The 17056-nt window shown below is 42.1% G+C and overlaps 1 protein-coding gene across 1 annotated transcript; it reads right to left on the bottom strand.

Annotated features, from left to right (window-relative positions):
- Positions 1 to 3939: 3939 nt before the first annotated feature.
- FOXI3 (forkhead box I3) lies at positions 3940 to 6373 on the bottom strand. The gene is made up of 2 exons (XM_088454246.1): positions 5785 to 6373; positions 3940 to 4787 (listed from the first exon to the last, which is right to left on the bottom strand). Exons 1-2 carry the CDS (start codon positions 6368 to 6370, stop codon positions 4237 to 4239), a joined length of 1137 nt encoding a protein of 378 aa, XP_088310372.1. The 5' UTR covers positions 6371 to 6373; the 3' UTR covers positions 3940 to 4236.
- Between the last annotated feature and the right edge of the window lie 10683 nt (positions 6374 to 17056).

The following is a 17056-nucleotide window of genomic DNA, read 5'->3' as shown; positions in this document are numbered from 1 at the left end:
CAGGAGGCAGCACTAAAAAACACAAGCGGCCGCCCTCATTCAGAACGAGCGCTCACTTCTTACGAGCGCCTCTGAATGAGGGCCACAGCACGGGATGAAGAAGCGAAAGCCTGGTCTGTGCAAATCTGCCAAATGGTCAGTATTGCTGCAAACCTTGATTGCCGTGAGTACATTCACCTCTAGATGTCACCGAGTACTTTCAGGTGAGCATTTATAAGGTATTTAGTGACGTTTTTCGCACCTTGATCAGGACACGGATGTGAGGACAGGCTCACAAAATGTTGCTTTATGAGTCCTCTAAGCCACAGAGCATTGCGTATAGTCCCAGCATTTGTGTACAGATTAGTATACAACATGTACTAATGTCACAAAAAGTACTACAAACACTTGTCTGATGAGTCCTAAAAACAACGTACAAGTGGCACATAGTGATAACGTATAATCAGTTTTTACTTTATAATATACTTAGGGCCTCATTTATTAACAAGTTTTATCATTCACAACGAGTGATAAAACTCGTTGCGTATGATAATGGTGCTCCGGCCAATCAGCTCCCAACTGTCATCTGTTTGAAAAATGACAGCTGGGGGAGCTGATTGGCTGGAGCACCATGTATCATACACAACGGGTTTTAACACTCGTGAATGATAAAAGTAATTGATAAATAAGGCCGTTAGCTTTCACTGGCTGAGGATCTAAATCATTGCAAATGATTTCCCGAAAAAACAACTGTTATAACATTTTCGGAAAGACTACAAATCAGTCCATGTACTACTACAGATCTTCTCAAAATAATTATCTCCGACTGGGCATGTTTTCAGGCTTACCTTACATATGCACAAGTTAATTAATCTCATTGACTGCATCAGTAATTATCGCACCTGTTCCCACAGAAGGAAAGCCTTAAAACATGACCTGTTTTGGGTAAGTGTCTAGTCTGTGTTGATATAATGGGGCATATTCAATTAGGTGCGAAAAGTCAGTTTCTGCGGCAAAGTATCGCCGGTGACATAATTTTGCCAGGCAAAAACTTATCACCATATTCAATTCCAAAGACTTTTCGCCGGTGCTGAAAGTCAATGCATAGCGAAAAAGATTCGCCTATGAAAGCTGTGGAAAAAAAGTGCAGAATTGGGGTTTTGGGGTGCACACTTGCAGGAATCACCCAGCACCCTTGGGACAGCCCCCCAAAGGTAGACTGTGTCAAAAAAAAGTTTAAAAAATTACTTTGAAAAAGGGGGCGAAAAAGTACAAAGTTGGAGGACAAACTTATAAACTAGCGAAATAGACTCCAGGGTGGTCCCCAAGTATGCCCCAGGTGTTTTTAAAATTGAAGGTGTTTGCGGCAGGTGGATTTTTAAAGTTCTTTAAAACTTCACTTTAGCAACTTTAAACTAAGCTAGCACCCATTTTCGTGTACCCCAAATTTGCTGGGACTACTTATTTTCTGCAAAAAAAAAATGCTAAATGCTATTCTTCACCACTTTTGCAAAGACACTAATTAGCAGCTATTGATATTTAAGTACCCCAAATACCTTCAGCATGCCTATTTGAGGGTATCTATAGTGATCCCCAATGACAGTGCATGTTTTGGGGGGTGTCAGGCTGATTCCCCAAATCTGACAGCACTTTTCGCCAGGTCCAAATTCGCCGGGTTCCGTTTTTACCGATTTGTAATTGAATATGTGGATAAGCAGGGACAAGCACAATACTTTTCCGCATGGAAAACCAGCGATGTCGAGTAAAAGTCTGGCATGCGAAAAGTACGGGACTTTTTGCGGCTAAATGAATATGCCCCAATGTATGAAACCAAATATCTAATGTAATCTAAGTGTAGTGCTACAAATGGATTGCTGTATTCTATTTCTCTCTGAATAAACGATTACAGCTGTGACTGTAATCTCATTGCTGTCCATATAAGCCAGTGTATTGGGTTAATCCTGATAACCATCAGAGACTTAAATGCACAAATTCACAGCTGACAGCCTACATGTGAGCCATCTTTGCAGTGAAATCAGGAAATTATAATAATGCTGGTATTGTACTATGCAGTGGCGTAGTTCATCCCAGACGCTCAGAGGCAAGTTATAAATTGGTGCCCTCCCCGTCACAGTCGCTAACACTGTAATGTAGCAATTCGCATGCAGACAGGCTATAGGTAGACGAAGGCAGCAGCTGATGGTCTGACATGTAGCTCTCCACTAGTGTATGGTGGCTTCTCAGGTGCCGGGAAGGGGTGCCATGTATTGGGCGGCCGTGACGGTACACACCAGGTACATAGCTACAGCCCTAAGTGGGGTGAATATGTTGTGGACAATTGAGGAGGTGCCCCTTCAGAGCTGGAGCCCGGCGGCAGGTGCCTCCATTGTCTCCCATAGTTCTGCCCCTGGTACTATGATACTAAGAGCCCCTTTACATGTGAATATAAACACCTATTTTGTAAATATGTGCGCTGCAAAACGTGCACTTGTTATGATGAGAAAACATTCCCATGATAGGTTGGAAACGCATCTGTCAATGCAATGGAATGTGAAACGCGTTTATTTGAGACATGTCCTAGCAAACGCAGGTCCTTGGATATTTACTATCTAGTATTTAAAAAAATTGCCTTAACTATGCATGTCAGCCCATTCACACGTGCTTGCAGCACATTGATAACACATAGATTAAGGGTAATTTCACAAATGTCGCACAAATGTGTAAAAGCCCTGAGACAACATCAACCTATTATATTTTCTACTTTTATATACATGTGAAAGTCGTTCGTAATACATCATGATATTTCAATGCAGTATAACTCAGCGCCGTCGTGCCTGCATGCAGGATTGTATCTCCTTTTGGCATTTGACAGCTTTGAGTTATTAGTGCACATGTTTTTCAATTATTTCATAATTGCATGATTTGTGAGTTGCAACGCCATGCTACCAGTAGTGCGTCATAGTAAGAAGTATCGCATACAGTAACTGACACACTTCAAATACAGGAAGTTAGTATAGTAAAATGCTCAATGGAAATGCGATAACATGTATAATATTAAATATAAAAAAATGCTAAATATTTATTGATACATAAATGGAATAAATTCAGAATACGTACTCCAAAAGAGCAGTAAAATAAGGGCTCCAACCAAAGCACTATGTGAGTACACCAGTATCAAAATACAACTTCTGGTGCCAGAATTGCCGCTTCCTGGTCTTTTGGGGATATGCATCAAGTTCTAAATATCAATAAATATTATACTAAACGTCTTCTCTTCTTATAGATAATATATCACAACAAATATTATACTCAACCGACTTTACTTCTTACGCATAATGTAATTTTTTATATTATCTGGCCAAAAAATATGCACGCTGATACAAATAACAAATGTGAGTATTGCTGTACATTATAATGTAATGTAAATCATCCTCGGATTGTGCTAAAAGCACTAGACCTGCACTCCTGGGGGTATATTTACTAAAGTGCGGGTTTATAGAAGTGGAGTTGTTGCCCATGGCAACCAATCAAATTCTACTTATCATTTATTTAGCACCTTCTGGAAGATAAGAGCTAGAATCTTATTGGTTGCTATGGGCAACATCTCCACTTCTATAAATCCACACTTTAGTAAATATAGCCCCTGTTGTAGTTCTATTATCTAGACATGTTTTATGTACACAAATATAATTATATTTATGTGTGTGCAGGCGTGCGTGAGTCTGCGTATACTGTATATGTGTGTGTGTGTGTGAGAGAGAGAGAGAGAGAGAGAGAGAGAGCGATTGATAATATCACCCTATGCTTTACAGAATTAATACAAAGTTGCCATTCTTCCATGATTTATTGCAAAAAAACATACAATCCATTAGACTGTGTAATATATATAAAAATATCAAAACTTGTCATTCGTTATAAATAAAAAAAAAATAGTTTTAAGAAAAAAAAATCTTCCCAAAATTTACACAATGTAAATTGTGTAGGTATAAGGCGAGTATTTACATCGTAGTAGAGTCTGTGCGGTCATTTGTTGTCAATGACCGAAAAAAAAAAATATTTAGCAAAATATTTGTTCCTGAATTTTGTACTCAATGTCTAAGAAACCTGTTAATAAATTGTACGGCGTGTGGTAATACCACAAAACTTTGTTCATGTTATTTGCTCTAAGTCTCTCTTCCCCATTTTTTTAACAACTGTGGAGTTTTCAACTGGCAGAGTATCCCAATGACTGTGACTGTTGTCAGTGTATTCCTAGGATTACACCTCACTGCCGTCCCTTGTGTAAATGAGACTGTTGACACTGAAAGTGTTGTAAAAATGGCTGTTGAATTGGCTGCTCTGGTTGGTGCCAGAGAAGGAATTGTAGTAGGGAGCTCTAGTGAGGTGCAAGCTGTCCTGCAATTCTGCAGATGGCTCCGATATAGAGCCTGGGGTGAAACTGCTTAATCCAGTGATGTTTCTCTGAGAAAGTTCATTCACCAGCCCCAGAGACATCTGTCTGTTCACTGAGTTTGACTCCAAGGATGTCATGCTGCTGAAAAAGTTATTCAAGCAAGGGGTGGAGGTGATTCCCGGGGGAGAGGTACTCTTCCTGCCATCTGAAGCAGCTTCCATCTCAGGAGAAGACGGGGTCATCATAGATGGACTCTCTCCATCTTTACCCCCTAGAGCTCCGCGACCGTCCTCACTTTTACACGTGACGGCATCAGTGTTGTTAGATTCCGATCTGCGCTTCCTTTTCCTGCGAAAGTTCCCGTTGTCAAACATTTTCTCACAGTTGGGGTCCAGGGTCCAGTAATTCCCTTTTCCTTTACAAAAAACAGACAAACAAACAAAAAAGAGTTAAACAAAATGGTTGCGAAATATAAGCATGGTACTAAATTATTGCGACCCACGGCAACCAATCACCAGTGCACATCTATCAGCCCGGCACAATATCCGCCATTTAAAACAAATGTCTGATTAGTTGCTTTGGGCTACAGTACAATGCCAAAATGACACCATACTAGTACATTGCCCCAATGCCAACTAAAATATTTCTATTTTAAATCACAATTTAGCTAAAAAAATTTTACCTTCCAAATATATTTTAATATTACCCACTTTGCAAAAAATAAAAAAAATAAAAATTTGCAGCTCTAATTGCATAGTGTGTCCCAGATTTAAGTTAAACATTTGTTTGAAGCTCTTTAAATGTAGAATAAATATCTAATCACAGATTGATTTGAGTGGACATGAACTCAGCGGAACTGCAACTGCAAAACTAGTTCAAAGGAAATACGGAATTTTTTCAGCTAGAATTTAGTATACATTTTAAATATGTGCAGCATCCTTTTTAAAAAAAATTTAAGAGTTAACTAGTAGACTACCTTCGAAACTTAATTTTATTCAAACGCAGCATTACATTACATACAGTATACATATTTTTTTAAAAACTGAATGAGTTATTTTCATAATATACAATTAGCTAAAAGACCAATTTCAAAAGGAGTTTCAATTCCAACTTTTTTTTTGTTTTGTTAATGTGTTAACGGAAACTCAATACTTACTGATGTTTCTTTTTGCCACTTTAAGTGTCATGTATATTAAACTAGATTCCTGGGATTCTAGAATTGAAAGGGTTAAAGGCTAATTTAAAAGTTGCAGAATTAACCCTTTATGCTCTTGCGGCATTGTTTTTTTTCTTCGGGTTGCTGTTGGTAAGACTGGCCCATCGAAAATTAACATTCCCAAGATAAATAATGTTAAATGCAGAATCAAATGCAAAATAATAATTTGCAATTAAAATTTTTTATTTTTTTTTACCTGGATCATCTTCATCTCTCGGGACTTTCTTGAAGCAGTCGTTCAAGGACAAGTTGTGCCGGATAGAATTCTGCCACCCAGCTTTACTCTTTTTGTAGAAAGGGAAGTTGTCTGCCACATACTGGTAGATCTGGCTCAAGGTCAGCTTCTTTTCTGGGGTATTTTGAATGGCCATGGCGATGAGAGCTGAGTAAGAGTATGGAGGCCTCACCAGCTTCAGGAGTTCTTCCTGGGAGGCTATGGACAGCCAGCCAAGGTCTGTCCCACCAAATCCCGATGAATTTGGCAAGAACTGTCTCTGAGATCCATAGGATGGTGGCATGTAAGATGTTGGGTTGTTTCCATGAAGATAGCTGGGTGAATTGTTAACTCCAGGCCCACCAAGCCATAGATAAGGGTTAGTTGAAGGTGTATAGTCCCCTATTCCGTAATTGGGTGCTCTCTGAGATGCGTGCAGGTTCTGCTGGTGGTACATACTGAAGTTGTCACAGTACACTGCCATCTCTGTAGCTTCCTGGACACTTTTCGGGTGAGTTGGGTGAAGGCCTGTAGATCTCTGATGGGCTGGGAGATGAATTGAGTTCATACTCTCCTCCAGCACCTTCACACATTCAGGTGCTCCTGGCAACAGGTGTCTAATGGATTTGGAGTGCTGTCTTTATACCTTCCCAGTGTAGTGATCCTCCCTGCCTGAGGCCAGTGATGGGTGTGCTTTGAGATGTTATTTCATTCTCAACAGCCAGTGAGATGCCTCAGTTGAGAGACAGGGGTGTGCAAACTGAAGGGCTGATCTCCAAAGAGGCATCGGGGGAGAACAATCTGTCTTTTTCATTCATTGTCCTACTGATCTGTCTGCACACAAGACTCTTTTTTTATTTTTCTAACTTGCTGTCTTGGACTCAATTTGGGAGATAAAATAAAAGCAATTTTCTTCACTTTCAAAAAGGCAAGTTTTTTTTTTAATGCAGAAATGAAACTTGATCCCACTTTTCTTTTTGTGTCTTAACACAGCAAAACTTCACTAGACTAATTGATATTATATAATTCAGCTGTAAATAAAAAGCCCAGGTATCATTTTTACATTGGTACACATAGAAAATGAAGTCTACTAACCAAGTACTAGAAAAAGTTTTATGCAAAATTACAATGCACTTTAATTGTTATGACAAATGATGTAATCAAATTATTATTATTATTTTTTAAATATTATCTGTAGTTGCTATGTTAATGTTAATGAGTTATTTCATTTAGAATCTTTCTCTGTGGCCAATATAAATTGTATATATTTAAAGGTACTGTAGGGGAATGTCAGTGTTGGGACAGCATGAGTTTACAAAAGTGCTGATTTTGCAGTGGGATTTGTGTTTAAAAAAATTATAATGCTGCTTTAAATCCTGCTGCAAAATTGAAGAAAAAGCTAAACTGTTCCAAACTCACACCATATTATTTTCCCCCCATTGTCTCATTTAATTTACTTTGTGACCAGTCTTAATTTTTTTTTCTATTTTTCTTATCATAGCATTGTATAATTCATCATATTACAGAAACAAATACTATTATTTATTTTTTTTGCTTTATAAATTGCTGAATGATTATTCTTCAATATTTAATATTCTTTATTTGTCAAAGACAAGGTAGTACTGTGGAAAAATATAATAAAACATTGGTAAGATGGTAAGTTTTTTGGTCTAGGAAAACGTGTTCACTCTCCACGTACAGTAAATTGTTTTCTTATATACATTATATAACTACACTTACAAGGTTTGCATCATATTTTGTACAAAAGGTGCAAAAAAAATCCCACCTTTGATACATTGTATACTGTGAAAGTGAGTAACCTATTTAATCTATTATTTTATGACCTTACTGTATGTTTGATATTTTGATTGTATACAGTAGATTCACTTTCTGTAGTTAGAGATAGAGTTATGCCACAAAAATCCAAAAATTAGAGAGTGAGCTGTGATGCGGGCTGAACTGCGTTGTATTCTTAGAATTGTTAGTGATTAATATGCATTTAATATATTGGTATTTTGTGTATAGAAACATAATTTGTACATAATAATATTAACATGTAACCATATAATACTTATTAATAGAAAATTTGATTTCACTGAAGGTTATCAACTTATCAGCGCTCTTAAACAACAGACAGCTGCAATGTGTACAACAAGACGTGTGCTGGTGTGACAGTCTTTATAGATCTGTTTGATTCTTTTACTTAAGTTAAAGTCAACGGATTTTATAAATATTACATGTGTGTATGTTTGAAGCGTTTGTGGGAGTGACAACGACTGCCAGTGATATAAATAGTGTGCTAACTTGTTTAATGAATATTACATGCAATTACTAGGAGCCAAATTGTATGTTTAGCATTTCTTTGTTTGTAATATTTAATGTATTTAGTAATATGAGCCATCTGTCTCACGCCAAAGAGATAGATAGATAGATAGTTAGATAGACACATAGATATGTGAAAGATATAGATAGATAGATAGATAGATAGATAGATAGATAGATAGATACATACATACATACATACATACATACTTAGATAAATAGATAGTAGATATAACATAGATAGATAATAAACAGACAGATATATAGATGGATAGATATATAGATACATATATATGAGAAAGATAGATACATAGATATCTATGCGTGAAACATAGATAGATAGATAGATAGATAGATAGATAGATAGATAGATAGATAGATAGATAGATAGATAGATAGATAGTAGACAGATATAACATAGATATCTAGATAGATAATAAACAGACAGATATATAGACAGATAGATGGATATAGATAGATAGATAATATATAGATGATAGATAGATAGATAGATAGATAGATAGATAGATAGATAGATAGATAGAAAGATAGATACAGTATATAGACAGATGGATATATATATAGAGAGCGATAATAGATAGCTAATATATACATAATAGATAGACAGATAGATAGCTAGATAATAAACAGACAGATAGATATATAGACTATAGAAAAATGTACAGATGGATAGATTTATATATCGATAGATCAATGGTTCCCAATCTGGGTGCAGTGTACCATGGGGCACATGGCACGTTTTGGACCAAATCTAATAATTTATGGTCAATGTGATGGGCAAAACCAGTGCAGGTGGCTGCCAATTAGGGGTGTGCACCGGCCACTTTTCGTGTTTTGTGTTTTGGTTTTGGATCTGGATCTTTCTTCGTGTTTTGGATCTGGATTGGTTTTGCCAAAACCACCCTTCCGTGTTTTGGGTTCTGGGTTTTGTGTTTTGGATCTGTATTTTTTTTTAAAAAAGCATAAAAACAGCTAAAATCACAGAATTTGTAGGTTTTTCTGCTCCTATGCTATTATTAACCTCAATAACCTTAATTTCCACTCATTTCCAGTCTATTCTGAACACCTCACACCTCACAATAGTGTTTTTATGTCCAAAAGGTTGCACCGAGGTAGCTGGATGACTATGCTAAGCGACACGAGTGGGCGGCACAAACACGTGACCCATCTAGGCATGATACTGCAGTGGCAGACAGGATGGCAGTTTGAAAAACTAGGCCCCAAACTGTACATAATGCAAAGAAAAAAAAGAGGTGCAAGATGGAATTGTCCTCGGCCTTCCCACCCACCCTTATGTTGTATAAACAGGACATGCACACTTTAACAAACCAATCATTTCAGCGCCAGGGTCTGCCACACAACTGTGGCTGAAATGATTGGTTCGTTTGGGCCCCCACAAAACAAGCTGGCAATTAATGTGTCCCTGCACAAACTGGCTCTACGGAGGCAAGATGTCATCCTCATCCTCCTCATCCACCGATTCCTCACCCTCTTCAGTGTGTACATCCTCATCCTTACAAAGTATTAACTCGTCCCCACTTGAATCCACCACCACAGGTCCCTCTGAACGTTCTGGAGGCTGGTCTCCCTGGAAGAGCTGATAATCCATTTTGATGAACATCATCTTCTCCACATTCTGTGGAAGCAACCTCCTACGCCTTTCGCTGACAAGGTTCCCGGCTGCACTAAACACTCTTTCGCAGTACACACTGGAGGGGGGGCAACTCAGGTAAAATAGAGCCAGTTTGTACAGGGGCCTCCAAATTGCCTCTTTTTCCTGCCAGTACAGGTATGGACTGTCTGACATGCCTACTTGGATGCTGTCACCGATGTAATCCTCCACCATTCTGTCAATGGTGACAGTATCATATGCAGTGACAGTAGACATGTCAGAAATTGTTGCCAGGTCCTTCAGTCCGGACCAGATGTCCAAACTTGGTCCTGCCTGCCCTGCATCACTGCCAGCGGGTTGCTTAGGATACCTAAGTCTTTTCCTGGCAGCCCCAGTTGCGGGAGAAAATGAAGAAGGAGCTGTTGACGTGTCACGTTCCGCTTCAGCTGACAGTGTGTTCACCAGCAGGTCTTTGCACCTCTCGCAGGCTTGTGTCGGCCGGAAAGAGAGACACCACATAGGCTTTAAACCTAGGATCGAGCACATTGGCCAAAATGTAGTGGTCTGATTTCAACAGATTGACCACCCTGGAATCCTGGCAAAGCGAATGAAGGGCTTCATCCACAAGTCCCACATGCCGAGCGGAATCGCTCCGTCTTAGCTCCTCCTTCACTTTCTCCAGCTGCTTCTGCAAAAGCCTGATGAGGGGAATGACCTGACTCAAGCTGGCAGTGTCTGAACTGACTTCACGTGTGGCAAGTTCGAAGGGCTGGAGAACCTTGCACAACACGGAAATCATTCTCCACTGCGCTTGAGTCAGGTGCATACCCCCTCCTTTACCTATGTCATAGGTGGATGTATAGGCTTGAATGGCCTTTTGCTGCTCCTCCATCCTCTGAAGCATATAGAGGGTTGAGTTCCACCGCGTCACAACCTCTTGCTTCAGGTGATGGCGAGGCAGGTTCAAGAGTGTTTGCTGGCGCTCCAGTCTTCGGCACGCAGTCACTGAATGGCAAAAGTGGCCTGAAATTTTTCGGGCCACCCAAAGCGTCTCCTGCACGCCCCTGTCGCTTTTCAGAAAATTCTGCACCACCAAGTTTATTGTGTGAGCAAAACATGGGACGTGCTGGAATTTGCCCAGATGTAATGCCCGCACAATATTGCTGGCGTTGTCAGATATCACAAATCCCCAGGAGAGTCTAAGTGGGGTAAGCCACTGGGCGATGATTTCCCTCAGTTTCTCTAAGAGGTTGTCGGCGGTGTGCCTCTTACTGAAACCAGTGATACACAGCATAGCCTGTCTTGGAATGAGCTGGCGTTTCTGAGATGCTGCGACTGGTGACGCTGCTGCTGTTGCTGCGTAAGGTGATGCATCTACCCAGTGGGCTGTCACTGTCATATAGTCCTTAGTCTGCCCTGTTCCACTTGTCCACATGTCCGTGGTTAAGTGGACATTGGGTACAACGGCATTTTTGAGGACACTGAGGACACTTTTTCTGACGTTTCTGTACAGTCTCGGTATCGCCTGCCTAATGAAGTGGAATCTAGACAGGATTTGGAACCGGGGACACACTACCTCCAACAATTGTCTAAATCCCACTGCACTAATGGCGGATACCGGACGCACGTCTAACACCAACATAGCAGTTAAGGCCTCAGTTATACGTTTTGCTTCAGGATGACTGCTGTCGTACTTCATCCTCCTCGCTAAGGACTGTTGGAGGGTCAATTGTTTAGTAAAAGTAGTGGTGTTCCTACTTCCTCTCTGGGATGATGAACGACTCCCAGCAGCAGCAACAGCAGCAGCGGCAGCAGGAGGCGTAGCAATGCAGGATCCTCCGGAGGAATCCGGGATAGGAGAGTCAGTCATGCCAGTGACATGGCCTGCAGGACTACTTCCGATCCTGACTAAGGAGGAAATTGACGAGGAGGGAGTTGACGGTGTGGTTTGCAGGCGCTTGGATACAACAGGACAACGGGATTTAGGTGTCCCTGGACTGCTTACGGTCTTAGCCAAAGTTTCTGAACTTGACAGTAACTTATTATGAACGCGCTGCAGGTGCCGTATAAGGGAGGATGTTCCTAGGTGGTTAACGTCCCTACCCCTACTTATTCCACCTTTACATAAGGTACATATGGCAAGACAGTTGTTGTCCGGATTTGGATATAAATATTGCCAGACCAAAGAGGTGGAATGTTTGGTCTTCTGCCCAGGCATGACCTTGATGGGCTTTTTCATCCCACGGACAACAACTGTCTCCCCGGAGCCTGATTTAAACAAACCACATCACCATCAGAATCCTCCTCGCCAACTTCCTCCTCAGCGCCAGCTACACCAGTATCCTCATGCTGTTGTACTTCAACAGTGACATCTTCAATTTGCATATCAGCAAGTGGACTGTGGGTGCTCCTTTCAGCACTTGCAGGGGGCGTGCAAATGGTGGAAAGAGCCACCTCTTCCCGTCCAGTGCTGGGAAGGTCAGGCATCGCAACCACCACCACACTTGGACTCTCCTTGGGGATTTGTGATATCTTCTTAGAAAGCACAGTTCTTCGCTGTGCTTTTGCCAGCTTAACTCTTTTGATTTTTTTAGTGGGAGGAGGGCTTCCATCGTCATGTGAAGCTGAACCACTAGTCATGAACATACTAGGGATCGACCTTAGCCGTTCCTTGCCACTCCATGTCGTAAATGGCATATTGGCAAGTTTACATTTCTCTTCAGCTGATTTAAATGTTTTTTTCAAGGTCATTTTCCTGAACTTTGTCATTTGGGATTGTATGTGCCCTCTATTATGACATTGGGCATCGGCCTTGGCAGACGACGTTGATGGCATGTTATCGTCTATGTCATGACTAGAGGCAGCAGCTTCAGCACTAGGAGGAAGTGGTTCTTGATCTTTCTCTATTTTATTTTTATCGGAGAAAGTTTGGTCCTCCATTTATGTTATATCGATTTGATATATACGTGCGGCTAAACACAGAAAATATTTCTTTATTTTTGCTGGAGAGTAGTGCACTTTGTGGGTTACACCAGCCTTTAAAAAATGAGCCAGCCGGCTCTTTACTTATGGGACACAGGCGCACGCTTGGCGCTGCTCATTTGTTGATGCACGTGCGGCTACTGCACACACAATTCACAAACACAGAAAATATTTTTTTTTTTGGTTTGGACTGGAGTGTACTTTGGGGGTTACAGCACCCTTTAACGGTCAAGCCAGCCGGCCCTTTACTTATGACACAGGCGCATGCTTGGCACTACTTTGTTGATGCACGTGCGGCTACTGCGCACACAATTCACAAACACACAAAAAATATTATTTTTTTGGTTTGAACTGGAGTGTACTTTGGGGGTTACAGCACCCTTTAACGGTCATGCCAGCCGGCCCTTTACTCATGACACAGGCGCACGCTTGGCACTACTTTGTTGATGCACGTGCGGCTACTGCGCACACAATTCACAAACACAGAAAATAATTTTTTTTTTGGTTTGGACTGGAGTGTACTTTGGGGGTTACAGCACCCTTTAACGGTCAAGCCAGCCGGCCCTTTACTTATGACACAGGCGCACGCTTGGCACTACTTTGTTGATGCACGTGCGGCTACTGCGCACACAATTCACAAACACAGAAAATATTTTTTTTTTTGGATTGGACTGGAGTGTACTTTGGGGGTTACAGCACCCTTTAACGGTCAAGCCAGCCGGCCCTTTACTTAAGACATAGGCGCACGCTTGGCACTACTTTGTTGATGCACGTGCGGCTACTGCGCACACAATTAACAAACACAGAAAATAATTTTTTTTTTGGTTTGGACTGGAGTGTACTTTGGGGGTTACAGCACCCTTTAACAGTCAAGCCAGCCGGCCCTTTACTTATGACACAGGCGCACGCTTGGCACTACTTTGTTGATGCACGTGCGGCTACTGCGCACACAATTCACAAACACAGAAAATAATTTTTTTTTTGGTTTGGACTGGAGTGTACTTTGGGGGTTACAGCACCCTTTAACGGTCAAGCCAGCCAGCCCTTTACTTATGACACAGGCGCACGCTTGGCACTACTTTGTTGATGCACGTGCGGCTACTGCGCACACAATTCACAAACACAGAAAATAATTTTTTTTTTGGTTTGGACTGGAGTGTACTTTGGGGGTTACAGGACCCTTTAACGGTCAAGCCAGCCGGCCCTTTACTTATGACACAGGCGCACGCTTGGCACTACTTTGTTGATGCACGTGCGGCTACTGCGCACACAATTCACAAACACAGAAAATTATTTTTTTTTTGGTTTGGACTGGAGTGTACTTTGGGGGTTACAGCACCCTTTAACGGTCAAGCCAGCCGGCCCTTTACTTATGACACAGGCGCACGCTTGGCACTACTTTGTTGATGCACGTGCGGCTACTGCGCACACAATTCACAAACACAGAAAATAATTTTTTTTTTGGTTTGGACTGGAGTGTAGTTTGGGGGTTACAGCACCCTTTAACGGTCAAGCCAGCCGGCCCTTTACTTATGACACAGGCGCACGCTTGGCACTACTTTGTTGATGCACGTGCGGCTTCTGCGCACACAATTCACAAACACAGAAAATAATTTTTTTTTTGGTTTGGACTGGAGTGTACTTTGGGGGTTACAGCACCCTTTAACGGTCAAGCCAGCCGGCCCTTTACTTATGACACAGGCGCACGCTTGGCACTACTTTGTTGATGCACGTGCGGCTACTGCGCACACAATTCACAAACACAGAAAATTATTTTTTTTTTGGTTTGGACTGGAGTGTACTTTGGGGGTTACAGCACCCTTTAACGGTCAAGCCAGCCGGCCCTTTACTTATGACACAGGCGCACGCTTGGCACTACTTTGTTGATGCACGTGCGGCTACTGCGCACACAATTCACAAACACAGAAAATAATTTTTTTTTTGGTTTGGACTGGAGTGTAGTTTGGGGGTTACAGCACCCTTTAACGGTCAAGCCAGCCGGCCCTTTACTTATGACACAGGCGCACGCTTGGCACTACTTTGTTGATGCACGTGCGGCTTCTGCGCACACAATTCACAAACACAGAAAATAATTTTTTTTTTGGTTTGGACTGGAGTGTACTTTGGGGGTTACAGCACCCTTTAACGGTCAAGCCAGCCGGCCCTTTACTTATGACACAGGCGCATGCTTGGCACTACTTTGTTGATGCACGTGCGGCTACTGCGCACACAATTCACAAACACACAAAAAATATTATTTTTTTGGTTTGAACTGGAGTGTACTTTGGGGGTTACAGCACCCTTTAACGGTCATGCCAGCCGGCCCTTTACTCATGACACAGGCGCACGCTTGGCACTACTTTGTTGATGCACGTGCGGCTACTGCGCACACAATTCACAAACACAGAAAATAATTTTTTTTTTGGTTTGGACTGGAGTGTACTTTGGGGGTTACAGCACCCTTTAACGGTCAAGCCAGCCGGCCCTTTACTTATGACACAGGCGCACGCTTGGCACTACTTTGTTGATGCACGTGCGGCTACTGCGCACACAATTCACAAACACAGAAAATATTTTTTTTTTTGGACTGGACTGGAGTGTACTTTGGGGGTTACAGCACCCTTTAACGGTCAAGCCAGCCGGCCCTTTACTTAAGACATAGGCGCACGCTTGGCACTACTTTGTTGATGCACGTGCGGCTACTGCGCACACAATTAACAAACACAGAAAATAATTTTTTTTTTGGTTTGGACTGGAGTGTACTTTGGGGGTTACAGCACCCTTTAACGGTCAAGCCAGCCGGCCCTTTACTTATGACACAGGCGCACGCTTGGCACTACTTTGTTGATGCACGTGCGGCTACTGCGCACACAATTCACAAACACAGAAAATAATTTTTTTTTTGGTTTGGACTGGAGTGTACTTTGGGGGTTACAGCACCCTTTAACGGTCAAGCCAGCCAGCCCTTTACTTATGACACAGGCGCACGCTTGGCACTACTTTGTTGATGCACGTGCGGCTACTGCGCACACAATTCACAAACACAGAAAATAATTTTTTTTTTGGTTTGGACTGGAGTGTACTTTGGGGGTTACAGGACCCTTTAACGGTCAAGCCAGCCGGCCCTTTACTTATGACACAGGCCCACGCTTGGCACTACTTTGTTGATGCACGTGCGGCTACTGCGCACACAATTCACAAACACAGAAAATTATTTTTTTTTTGGTTTGGACTGGAGTGTACTTTGGGGGTTACAGCACCCTTTAACGGTCAAGCCAGCCGGCCCTTTACTTATGACACAGGCGCACGCTTGGCACTACTTTGTTGATGCACGTGCGGCTACTGCGCACACAATTCACAAACACAGAAAATAATTTTTTTTTTGGTTTGGACTGGAGTGTAGTTTGGGGGTTACAGCACCCTTTAACGGTCAAGCCAGCCGGCCCTTTACTTATGACACAGGCGCACGCTTGGCACTACTTTGTTGATGCACGTGCGGCTTCTGCGCACACAATTCACAAACACAGAAAATAATTTTTTTTTTGGTTTGGACTGGAGTGTACTTTGGGGGTTACAGCACCCTTTAACGGTCAAGCCAGCCGGCCCTTTACTTATGACACAGGCGCACGCTTGGCACTACTTTGTTGATGCACGTGCGGCTACTGCGCACACAATTCACAAACACAGAAAATTATTTTTTTTTTGGTTTGGACTGGAGTGTACTTTGGGGGTTACAGCACCCTTTAACGGTCAAGCCAGCCGGCCCTTTACTTATGACACAGGCGCACGCTTGGCACTACTTTGTTGATGCACGTGCGGCTACTGCGCACACAATTCACAAACACAGAAAATAATTTTTTTTTTGGTTTGGACTGGAGTGTAGTTTGGGGGTTACAGCACCCTTTAACGGTCAAGCCAGCCGGCCCTTTACTTATGACACAGGCGCACGCTTGGCACTACTTTGTTGATGCACGTGCGGCTTCTGCGCACACAATTCACAAACACAGAAAATAATTTTTTTTTTGGTTTGGACTGGAGTGTACTTTGGGGGTTACAGCACCCTTTAACGGTCAAGCCAGCCGGCCCTTTACTTATGACACAGGCGCATGCTTGGCACTACTTTGTTGATGCACGTGCGGCTACTGCGCACACAATTCACAAACACACAAAAAATATTATTTTTTTGGTTTGAACTGGAGTGTACTTTGGGGGTTACAGCACCCTTTAACGGTCATGCCAGCCGGCCCTTTACTCATGACACAGGCGCACGCTTGGCACTACTTTGTTGATGCACGTGCGGCTACTGCGCACACAATT

Source organism: Taudactylus pleione, unplaced genomic scaffold (assembly GCF_031769625.1).
Source record: "Taudactylus pleione unplaced genomic scaffold, aTauple2 ptg000611l, whole genome shotgun sequence".
Taxonomy (NCBI): domain Eukaryota; kingdom Metazoa; phylum Chordata; class Amphibia; order Anura; family Myobatrachidae; genus Taudactylus; species Taudactylus pleione.
The sequence above is the reverse complement of the archived record's forward strand: the minus strand, read 5'-3'. Positions and strand labels throughout refer to the sequence as shown.